This window comes from Osmerus mordax, chromosome 17 (assembly GCF_038355195.1).
Source record: "Osmerus mordax isolate fOsmMor3 chromosome 17, fOsmMor3.pri, whole genome shotgun sequence".
Taxonomy (NCBI): Eukaryota; Metazoa; Chordata; class Actinopteri; order Osmeriformes; family Osmeridae; genus Osmerus; species Osmerus mordax.
Genome location: NC_090066.1, coordinates 12,474,635 through 12,486,523, shown reverse-complemented (window position 1 = coordinate 12,486,523; position 11,889 = coordinate 12,474,635). Strand labels below are relative to the sequence as shown.

Here is an 11,889-nt window from a genome sequence, read left to right as displayed (position 1 = left end):
CCTCTTTATAATATGTGTTCTGTTGATAGTTTATAGGCATTCTACTACACTGAAGGGTTTTTCACATTAATTGTATGGTCCTAAAACACGTCTACAAACATTTAGTGGAGAATGCCTATTAATAGTTTGTAAATAATCAAAAAGAGAAGCACATTATCTTTAGTTGAGAATCAATGCATTATCTACAGATAGTAAACGTATCAGTTAACTGACAATTAGTTGAATGTTGGTTAAAAAACCTTGAAAGTCAGCAGACATTTTGTAAAATCTGTAGATCAACACTTGAAATGCACCCGATAGTCAACAGACAGTTAGTTGAATACATGGTACTTGTTTGTTGAAACTGTTGAATGTCAACTGACACACTGATAACATGCGACTGAGTAGCTACTTGCAGCTTATAGTGTGCCAACAGATGGATTATCAAAATGCAACACAAAATCTACAGACAATGAGATGAATATTGGTTTATTTATTTATATTTTATTGCTTTGAAAGTCAGCAGACACATTCAGTAAAATATGTAGATCAACACTTGACATGCATAACTACATATCTGTTGAAACTGTTTTGTTGAATGTAAACGGATACATTGTTGACATGGTACTGAGTAGTTACTGATAACCTATAGCGTGTCAACCGACAGACCATCAAAATAAAGTGTTGCCCTCCTTTTTTACTACATTATCTTAGTTGACACCATAAAACCAAATCAAATTCATGTCACCTTCAGAATTTGATCGTTCTAAACTCCTCAGACTAGGAGTCCTAAGTCTCTATCAGTGTGCTAAAGGCCTTTGGGGACCATTTGTTAGGACCCATTTGACAAGACAACGTTTTCTTCTGTGGAAACAGGAGTTCTGAGGAAAGAGGTGTCAGGCGATATAGTTATTTCCCCATTTTGAAACATGTTAACTACTGCCAAGTTTGAAAAGGTTCTCTGTAAATGATAATAGAGCTAAAGATGAACATTTAAGTTTCTCGTCAACAGAAACTAAGTGAGAGTGTTTTTCTTATTGACTATGTGGGTCACAGGAATAGACTGAATAAACAAATGACACGCTCAAATGTATGTTTATGGTAGAATTTTAACTTCTAGCAAAGAGGCAAGAAGTAATACTCTCCTACTACTCTCCATCCAGCAAACAGGATGTCCTTGAGTGATTTGCTTACTCTAGATCATCGAGTACAAAATTCCAGGAAACTCAAGTTACGATGCAAATCTTACATAGATCTTTATTGTTCTATAATCCTTGATTTACACCACATAAATACTTACATACCTGCCATGGCAGTCCTATAGACATTTGCAGTTCTGTTTTTCCATCCTTTGCCCTCTTGTTATTTGTTTTGTACACATCTTACACACATCCTTTTTTTTATTACTTTCTCATACCTTCTCTCTCCCTCCCTTACTTACAAATCCCTTTTTTATACTCAATGGCTTTTCACCAGTGCCTCAAAACATCAATTTTGAGCAAGGAACCACTCAGCTCTGTCAGAGAGCTACCATTGTGGGGTTACGTACGCCTTGCACCAAACATCCAACTTCTCAGTTTCTTTAAAATCCTACGTTTCCATCTTTTCCCCTCCTGCTTTCTGCAGACGTTCTCTAGTCCTTCAACATATTTATATATTTTTTGGCTAACACTGTCTCACCTACAAACCAAATCCTTTCAGACAAGCATGTATATGTCATTGTTTGTGCAGCCAACAGTGTCTATCCCATTAGCTCCAAGATGCTACATTGAAAAGTGATCTATTTAATTCGGAAGAGTCCGGCACAGAAATGTTTTGGTTACTGTTTTGCTGGAGACTGAGTAAAACAAAATACCTTTCTCTATAGTTACTTTGGATGTCATATAACATAACAACGCTACTTTTTGTGCAGCGATAAATATTTGGCTCTAACATTTCAAAAGTAAACGAAAATCATATGCAATTTGATTGGATTTACATGAATTCTTTCAACTGCCTGTCATTGCAACAAGGTGACCGGATCATAGTAAAGGAATGTACAAAAACTAATACTTGTCCTCCAGTAGAGCAACTAACAATACTTTTTTTGAAGCGATGGTGTTCAGTGTTCATATCCATGTTGTCCTTTGTGGGTGCTCATCAAATAACTTTGGCTTGGGCTAATAACAGTGCTGTATTAAAATAAAATAGGTGCAGAAAGATTCAAATGATAAAAAAGTACAACTTTTTGTTATATATTAATGCTTACCCATTCCCAAAGGAGCAGAAAACTGATATAGATGTACAACTTCTACACAGATTCATGGGTGTGTATGCTTGCTCATTGTAATGGTAAAACTACAAACAGAGGCCATGCTCTCCGGACTACTGCGTTACCCAGGTATGCATGGAGCCACTGTGGACTGAAACAAACAGGGGAGAGATGGAGGGGGGTAAAGTAAACTAGCTGCCAATGAGGACAGTAAAACAGAACACTGCTGTAATAATAATAATAATAATACACACAAAACGTATAAATACCCCAGTGATGTCCTGTGAGGATCCCCTCCCCCCGCCAGTATCTACAAACAAAATGTCCACAGGAGTTCATTTTCTCCCTTCCTCCTCCTCTTACACCATAGTCTCTTTCCTCTTCCCTAGGGAACAGAGAGACCTCTTGTCCTTTATGGTTTTGTGTGGCAGGGGTGAAATAAGTGGCAATGTTGGTGATGAGGAGGAGGAGCCGGATGAGTGTGGTGAGGGGGTAGAGGCGGGGCTGGGGCTGTCGTTCCTGCAGGGTGAGCTGGGGGCGGATGCAGATGTCAGAGGGCAGTTCTCGTCAGCCCCCTCCATGTGGATGACGGCGGAGAGGGAAGAGGAGCGGCGTTGCAGGAGGCGCGCATCGGCCCCCGCGGAAGCGGGGAGGGGTGAGGTGGGCTGGGCTGCGGGAAGGTGGGGCCCGTGGACGGAGATGGCGCTGCGGAGGCAGTTGAGCCACTGCTGCTTGTGGAAGATGTCATTGACCTGCAGTGTGTGGGACTGGCCCTGGGCTGGGTCCTGGAAACGCACACGGAAAATGTTCTTGGCTGGGAAAGGAGACAGAGAATGAACACAGTCAAAAAACTTCTAGAAACATCAACCCCCAATCACCCAACAGGAGCGTGAATTCAGTTAAATGAATGATTCAGTTATTCAGTTTAATGTATTTTTATGGAACAGGACTTGAAGAGGGGGTGTTTGGGCGTTACCTTTGTCGGCGTTGCTGAACGCCCCTCGGAACGAGCCACCCATCCTCACATCTCCGTCCTGAAGGTCCTCCAGAACCAGGTCCTGCACCGGGATGGGCTGCCGGTACACCTGGAAGCAGTGGCGCTCATTGCGTGTGACGGGCCGTGTGAGGACCAGGAGCTGGGTGAACAGGAACACGTGGAGCTTCTGGAAGGAGAGAAATATATAAACGGTTAAAAACAACCGCAGCGCTGAAACTAGTTTAATCTCAGGAATAGCTACTTGCATTCTTAACAGACTTAAGATTGTCATTGTAGCGGATTCCCGTGCGGTTGGGTCTTAGTTTTTGAGTAAATGAGAACTTGAGTGTGTTGAAAAAAAGGCATTGGCTGACTGACAGTAAACAACTTGGGGCTACTATGGAGTCTGAGGATGCGCACGTGTGTGTGTGTTAGACCGCTCACCGTTGCGCTCTTGTTGCGCAGCTCGCCGTGGCACAGCAGGCTCTTGCACTGATCGATGCGTGGGTCCCTCTGCCTCTCGTCCAGGTACTCCATCTTGTCGATGTAATACTGGCACTCCGACTCGCCCTTCTTGGTGTTGATGTCAGACAGCACGCCCTGGATGACGGAGATCTGGACACGTACAACAAAAACAAGGTGATAGGAATGGCTGTTAAAATACCTGAGGTGTGTGTGGATGAGCTAGTGTGTGTGGATGAGCGAGCGTGTGAGTGGATGAGCGAGTCTGTAGATGAGGGAGTGTGTGTGGATGAGCGAGCGTGTGTGTGCCTCTCTCGTGGTCGTACCGCTTCTTCCAGGCTGGCTGTGTCGGGGTGTTCGGGTTGAGTGTGTCGCAGGATCTCTCGCAGGAGAAGGGGGTACTTGACAAGGCGAGAGCGGGGGATGTCCAGGAAGCTCCACAGGTCCAGCTTCCTGCTGAAGGGAGACTCCAGGCAGCGCTGCAGGAAGTCGTGTACACGGGCATCCTGCTTCTTCTGGTCCAGTAGGGCCTTGGCTGCTAGCTGGTTGCTGCAGTAGTCCCTGTAGGCATTCAGCCTCGGCAACTGGAAAAACAAAAACAACTAAAATGGTTAATCCGATCCGGGGATCTCAGCTAGGATTGAGGCCTGCCTCACAGACATCTCCGCCTGGATGACCGAGCACCACCTCCAGCTGAACCTCACCAAAACAGAACTTCTCATCATCCCGGCTAAACCCTCCATCTCCCACGATCTCTCAATCACCCTGGGATCTGCGACGGTGACCCCTTCATCCTCTGCCAGGAACCTTGGGGTTACCATGGACGACGAGCTCTCCCTCACGGCCCACATTGCTGCGGTCTCCCGGTCGTTTAGATTCACCCTCTACAACATCCGGAAGATCAGGAGATACCTGTCTGAGCACTCCACCCAGCTGCTAGTCCAAGCACTCGTCCTCTCCAAGTTGGACTATTGCAACTCTCTGCTCGCTGGTCTCCCAGCATGTGCAACCCGCCCTCTTCAGAGGATTCAGAACGCGGCGGCCCGCCTGGTCTACAATCTACCCAGACGCTCCCATGTTACCCCGCTCCTCATCTCTCTCCACTGGCTACCTATCATGGCCCGTATCAGATTCAAGACCCTGGTATTGACCTTCCGAGCAGTGAACGGGACTGCACCCGTCTACATCAAGTCTCTCCTGCAGCCTTACACCCCCACCCGCCACCTACGGTCTTCTTCAGACAACCGCCTGGTGGTCCCACCGCTCAAGACCGCCCGGTCCCAACACAAGCTCTTCTCCTGTCTGGCCCCCCAGTGGTGGAATCAACTCCCCACCTCCATCAGAGACACTGACTGTCTCTCCACCTTCAAGAAAAGGCTCAAGACGCACTTGTTCCGGGAGTACAACGGTACTTAGGAACGGTTCGCTTGACCCGATGTTAGTTTCCTCAAGGATCACAATGACTCTTGCTTAGAGACTTGTTGCTCTTGTGGTTAGTGGTAACTGATTTAAATTTTTTGGTTCTCGCTGTGATATATTGTTTTATTACTGTTGCTTGCTTTTTTTTTTTTTCACAGGTACACTTGCACTTATAGCTGTTCATGTTGTTTGGTTGTGACTTGTTTAACTACATGCTCTTATGGTTCTTCCCTTTGGCACTTACTTTGGTTGTTCACAATGTGTGCTTCATGTTTTGGCTACTCGCGATGTTTTTTGGCTATCTTGTTGTTATGATCAGTGACCTATGCACTTTGTAAAGCTCTCTCTTGGAAGTCGCTTTGGATAAAAGCGTCTGCTAAATGAATAAATGTAATGTAAATGTAATGTAAATGTTAACAAAAAACAACAACAATACTACTGGACACAGGGAGAGGCTTTAGGAGATCTGCTTTATGGCACCTACCCAGTTGAGGACGATCTGCCCTATCTGGCCCACGGTGCCGTCCAGGCCTGTGGCCTTAGCAAGCTGGGCCAGCAGATCCTCGTGGAGGGGGATGTAGGCGTCGAGGTCCCCAAACAGGTGGCCGAGTTCTACCTCGGACATGATGGACAGCTTCAGCATAGGGTCATGGTACGCCTGGGGGGGGATGACGATCACAGAGGTAAGTTGAGGGTTTTTCTCGTTGTTTACGAGGAGGATGAGGGGGAGAAGGCCGAGTGCAGCTCAGCGGGGAAGGGTGAGGGGGTAGAGGAGAGAAAAAGAGTACGAACCTTGCGTGCTAGCTGGAGGTCTTCGATAAGGTCCTGTTCTCCTCGAGACAGCTCAAATATGGCCTGGGGAGAAGGGAGGGGGGTTGAAAGGCATATTTAAAAACAGGACATATATTTCTAACATCCAGTGTATAATTAAACTAATTGAATGCGTCCGAACTGACACAGCTCAACCTCCGAATCTCTTTCTCCCTCTATCCTTCTGTGCTCTCTCATACTGGGTCCAGTGTTGGGTTTCTGTCAGTTGGTTGAGATGTCTGCTGGAGTGTGGGGGGTGGTTGTTAGTGTGTCAGACCTTACTGGTCCATGTTAGCTCACATTGTCTGGACACGTTGGGGCAGAATGGGTCATGAAGGCTTTTTAACCCCTCTTAGGTTCCTGGGTACAAATACTGAGGCTGGGTGTAAAACAAACAGATGAAGAGAAACGAGAGAGAGAGAGAAGGGAAGGGCGGAGAACTAACAAGAGCTGGAGGCAATAAATCCTTCTGGTGTTTGAAAACCTCTCGCTAGCTAGGGCACGATGAATGTGTCTAACTTTGAAACCCATTAAAGACAATTGTTCGCTTATCTTTACCCCCAGAGCTGGACTTTCTTAACGCTCTCTACACTTGCAGAACCGAGACAAAGTAAACGGCGCGTTAGACTGAAAGTCGTGGTGAACCTCACCTCCTGTCTTTTGATCTCCTTGGTGGAGAAGGTTCCCTTCTGGTGGACGTCCAGGGTCTCAGACCAGAGGGTGCTGTTCCTCCTCTTGGGAGGAGTGGGCGCCACCGCAGCCTTGCAGCACGCCTTCTGGGGTCCACCCGGTGACTTGCCATCGCCCCGGAAAGAGATGAACTGCGCATGGTCCCCAAATAAAATGGGGGGAAAAAAGACACAAAAAAGGGAAGGGATGATTTGTTAACGTTTACGCTTAGTGGGTGGTTGAGTAGCTTCTCAAATGGGGGTGTGTGTGGGGGGAGGGGGGCGGCTAGTGAAGGGAGAGGATTTGACGGTGGGGGGTTAGGAGGCAGAGGGGGCCTTACCTGGATAGTTTGGCCGAAGCGCCGGACGGCCCCATTCCTGACTGGAGAGATGAGGTTGGCTAGCGACGTCACCCTGCCAAGAGGACGGACGCGCTTGTTGCTGGGTTCCTGGAGTACGAGCAAGGACAAGAGAGAGAGCAATAGAAAGATTTAAAAAGTTGATCATAAACTCAGTTTACTGTGTGGCACAGGTTAAAGCTACAGTAGGCTAAACCGGAACGCATTCCCAAAAGGTGCTCTGCCATGAACTGAGGTTACATGACCTTAACGCCAAGTCTTGAGCTGCTATCAGGGAGGTCTTTCTTGACAAGGATCAGTGTCTGCGTGAGTGTGTAGGTGTGTGAGTTGGCTAGGAGAGCACAAAGACCCTCCCTTCCTCTCTCTCTCTCCCTCTGACTGCTGCTGGGCTGGAGAAGGGGAGTCAGGAAGCATGCCAGGAATGCATGAGACCATGCACTCAGCTGTCCAACAGTCTATCACACACACACCTAGTCAGCATTATGGCCTGACGACGGTAAACCTCCATGGCCTGGCTGCGATGACAAACCCCGCCTTGCCCCTCCCCCCTTCCCTGTTGTGTCTGTGAGTTGGAACAGGGCCCTGCAGACTTTGCGTGAGAGCAGCACCACACCTGGGCCCTCCACCCCCTTCCCCTCAATCCCTCCATCCCCCAGGCCTGGCTCACTGCCAAAAGCCCAAACCGGCGAAGGCATCAAAGACTCACAGACCTGAGGTAACCATTTCAGAAAAATGAGATCTCTCGTTCCCCCTCTCAAACAAAACACATGGTAGGGTGAGAAGGCCACAGCTATAATTATCGTCTTCTGAGGCGACGTTTCAGGTGGGTAGGGAAAAATATATCTTATAAAACTTGACATTAATGTTTGTAAAAGTCCCATGGACTAGTTCTCCTGACTGGCCTTTTTTTTTACCTTTTTCTTTTTTACCTTGGCTCAGCAAATCTCAGCGAGACAGAGCAGCCATTTAGGGTCCCGGGCTGGCGTGGCGACTACTGCAGCCGTGGTTAGGTTATGGCCCGACGTGTCGTCTGTCTTTCTCCTGACATCTGCCAGCAATCACCGGACGAGCCCAGAAAAACTTGTAGGGCCCCGGCTCTTAGCCGAGCCAACAAACGAAGCGCAACCAACCGATTTGGACTGATGGCCCAGTTTACATTGCTGTGAGAGTAGAACTCCGAAACACTGACCCGGTTTAAAACTGAGTAGACCTCTGGTCTGGGGCTCTAGGTTAAGAGAGAGAGAGAAACGCTTTTGCTTTAAACAGCCAAAACTACGCAGAAACTAGACAAACTCGACGGACAAAAGAATTCAAGTGACATAAAGGGCTGGGTTTGCTTTCAAAGTCAGTGGGCTTGCAAAGTCAACATTGGAAACGTGTGTTGTCCACTGTCCTTTTCCTACCAGTTGGGTGGGGGACGACTGGAATAACAAAGGGTGTCTAGTCGTGCTCTTTGTACACCCACTTAGCGAGGGCAACATGACAGACAGATAGAGGACTCTATTCTTGGCAATCTGACTGTACTGAGCTTCCAGGAGACACTGTGAGGTCCAGCTCTCTCCAAGAAACTAGCCAGGGCCCAGCGTTGGTGCTTATGATCTGGTACTCCAGCCTCTCATCTCTCCCAAAACAGCGTCAAATTCAGTCAAGGCCCCCGAAAAGATACCTTTCCTATGCCCTCATTCATATAAATAATGTTCTTGTTGTTGTTCTAACTTAATAAAATAAAATCTGTGGCTAGCCTTGTTTTATGAAACTGAAACATTCAACCTTCCTTTTACAGGGCAACTGAAGAACCCTCTTCCAAAACACAACCACAACAGCCACAGAAGGGAAGGAAAAATGCAGTCTGTAGAGAACTGAGTTCTGCAGAAAGTCAGCCAGCCTGCCAGTCAGTAAGAACTACCCCCAGCTCACACAGGAGGAGGTTGAGCAGCACACCTGGGTTTGGTTTCACCCCCTCCCTGTGCCCCCCCTGTCCCTCTAATTAAGCCTGGACTGGAGGAATGCTTTCAGCCAGCCATGGAAGCACTCACACCTGGAACCTCTTCACCTGAGCACCCTGCTGAGAGGCTGTACAACCTACACTAACTACACACACACATACGTAATGATACACCCAATGGCAACTACAATTCTATGGTAATACCCTTTCCATGTCTGACACAAATACTTTGATCCATATATATAGGGGATACTTACACCCCCTCCCTCTAAGCTGAAGTACCTGCTTAGGTAACTCCAACCAGACAAGGAATATGCAAAACCCAAGGGGAACCAATGTCCTCGCTGCCCGGGTGGAAGGAAGCCATATAACTGGAGTTATCTGGAGTCAGTATCAGAAACACAGCATTCTGAAAACGGGCTGAACATGGTACGGCGCTTAATCTCACAATCACAGTTTGAGAATGCGCGCACACATACACCCACACAGAGCTATACTGAGCAGGGTTGGGGAGAGATAAGAAAAGGGCTAGGTGCTGATTGAGTCATAGATGTGATACAGGACAAAAAAGCAACAAGTTTCTGTCGGAATGACGATAAGTAACACTAAAACAAGCACAAACTTCATCTTCCCTGGAATATCTCACCTCTGACTCTTTGTTGGCTTGGTTCTGGTAGTCTATCACTTGTAAAGTCCGTTTAGTGGGCACCAAGCTACCCAGTTCATCGTAAGCCACCATAGCTTTGTAGGAAAACAAAAAACGATCCACCTAATCCTGACGGTCAGATAAGAATATTCCACATGGAAATGCTTGTAAAAAAAAAAGATTTGTGTGAACGAAAGATTTTGTAAATAAGAACTCCCCTGTTCTTCCTCTGTTTTGGCAAGGTTCTTCGTAAAACTCCCCTTCACACACACACACACTCGCTCATACTCTGTAAGCTTTGGTCTGAGGCTGGGGCAGAGAGGGAGGGCTTAAATATTGAGAGTCAGGACTGGGATGGGCTTCCTGACTACGGTCCTCCCACTATGAATGGGAAAGGGGGGTGGGGGGGTTGAGAAAAGGATCACTTTACTGAGAAGTGTATTAAAGGAGTTGGTGATTGCTGCAACTGTAAACATTTAGTTTTGGTCTCACTTCCAGTAAACTTCAAAAGTATTCTGAAGGACCAGAGTTGAATCACAGAGCAATTCCTACCATTGTTGGGGGTGGGGGGGCACAGTTATAACATCAATGAGAGGAGCACACTCAACTACCAACTCTCTATCCCCCACATCAAACAGACACTTCCAGCACTGAAACCTGTATATTGCAGAGTGAGAGCGTACAGGAAGGTAAGCTAGGGTTAAAGGAGGCTTGTGCTGTGAAGATGGTTTTAGAGTACAACAAAGTGTAGCTGGCAAGGCAACTCTACAACTGGATAGAAAAGAATGTTGGATGGACTGGGTAACGTACCACAGTGTGAAGTTGGAAGTTTTGTAAAACTGTTTCAGTGACCTGCTGTGTGTGTGTGTTGGAGTAAACGGTTAGAACCAATGGGGATGCTCCAATTCGCCCTCACAACGTTGAGGTGTGAAGGAGGCCAAACGCTATGCAGCAAAGTGCATGTGTAAATGTGTGTCGCGACAGGGAGGAAAACATCCAGATGGTCGGAAAACAGCTGGCAGACACACAGCCCGGAACTAGCACCTTGTTCATTAGGATTGTTTTCTAAACGGTTCAAATGATCATGCGCTAGCGACCCTCTGAATCTGTGTCTGGTATCGATCACTTAAACAGCTGCCTTTCAATAAACTAGGCTCGGGGCTACAGCAGTTTTTACACATCTATGCCAGGTGAAATGCAATGACAATACACAATCATTGCAGGGTTGTTCAAATGATGATTGAATTACGTGAGAAAATAACTTCTAAGGTAGGTGATGAAAATGGAGGTGAGGACTGAGGAAGGAGTGTGTGCACACCGTGAAAGTAGGTCTGTGTCTAGTGGGAGCAAGAGAAGGCCATTTTGTGTGTTTGAAGTCCCAGACATTGCAGCCATGTCGTCCTCCCTGTTAGTCAGAGCAAGGGAGACAAGTGGGGGAACAAGCTCTCACTATTCTGGTCTGTGTGTGTGTGTGGCTGCACAAAAAAACACACAACAAAACATGGCTGAACCTGCTTTTCCTGTAGGCCCTCAGTTACTCAGAGCAGCTGTATAGGTGTGACACACACACACTGTCTCTGTCTGTTAGACAGGAGCGAGTGAGTCACTTGATGGGCCCTCTTCACTCCGCCTTCCTGCCAGGGACAGACAGGTCCACAGACATGAACAGAACATCCACTTCGCTTCGGCATTGGGGACACCGCAGCCTTTAATTGGAGGTCTGGAAATGATATTAGATTCAGAGTTGAAACACATACACACACAGACAGCAGCCTTAGTGTCTGCACTGCCCTCTGGTGGAGGTTCCAGAGGCAAGGCCCTGAACACATTCTCAGAAAAAACACTGTACCTACCAATGTACGTATTTTGTCAGATAGAATCTGGAACAAAAGGGGCAGATGACCTCCAGTGCCCAACAACAACAAAAATATCAGCAAAGAATTTCAAGCATTCAGACATCCTCTGGTTACTCAACAGTTTCCTTAAGCGGGTTTTACTCAACGTTCACACCTACAGCTTCCTTGGTTGCTACAAAACAAAAAGAGGTAACTACGAACAACAGACTGGCAGTGACACTGATCACACAGATTGGATAGAAACAGTCCCAGACACACCTGTGGCTGACAGCCACATACATACAACAGCAAGCACATTTGCAGATACACGCAGGAAAAAGGAAAGTTCTGGAACCTAGCTAGTCAGCACACAGATCCATGGGCTGTGAGGGTGATCATTTTGTTGTTATCATTGTTTTGAATGTTTGAGGTTTCTAGGGAGTCCAGGAAAAAAACACACCTGTATCACGCTTGTGTTTGATTTCAAACAGTGTGGCACTTAGGTTTACCAAAGGTGCTGCATTTCAAATCATAGCTGC

The 11,889-nt window shown here is 47.0% G+C and overlaps 1 protein-coding gene across 2 annotated transcripts; it reads right to left on the bottom strand.

Moving 5' to 3' along the window:
- Positions 1-452: 452 nt before the first annotated feature.
- net1 (neuroepithelial cell transforming 1) lies at positions 453-9,802 on the bottom strand. Of its 2 annotated transcripts, XR_010878815.1 has the most exons (10): positions 9,516-9,802; positions 6,907-7,014; positions 6,548-6,718; positions 5,880-5,942; positions 5,572-5,745; positions 3,995-4,252; positions 3,651-3,821; positions 3,207-3,393; positions 2,500-3,044; positions 453-2,381 (listed from the first exon to the last, which is right to left on the bottom strand). XR_010878815.1 is itself a non-coding variant. In XM_067254448.1 (9 exons), the coding sequence occupies exons 1-9, from the start codon at positions 9,606-9,608 to the stop codon at positions 2,590-2,592; spliced, it is 1,680 nt and encodes a 559-aa protein (XP_067110549.1). In that variant the 5' UTR covers positions 9,609-9,802; the 3' UTR covers positions 453-2,589. The 2 variants fall into 2 exon arrangements, 1 of the variants encoding a protein (XP_067110549.1); XM_067254448.1 differs by having other exon boundaries at positions 453-3,044.
- Positions 9,803-11,889: the final 2,087 nt, after the last annotated feature.

Bases quoted from the DNA above. Each gene is read 5' to 3' on its own strand.
- net1 (XM_067254448.1), bottom strand. From the start codon at position 9,608: ATGGTGGCTTACGATGAACTGGGTAGCTTGGTGCCCACTAAACGGACT. The intron at 6,719-6,906 runs GTAAGGCCCCCT...GACCATGCGCAG, and splicing joins GCTTCGGCCAAACTATCCAG to TTCATCTCTTTCCGGGGCGA. The intron at 3,822-3,994 runs GTACGACCACGA...GTACGTGTCCAG, and splicing joins CAGCCAGCCTGGAAGAAGCG to ATCTCCGTCATCCAGGGCGT.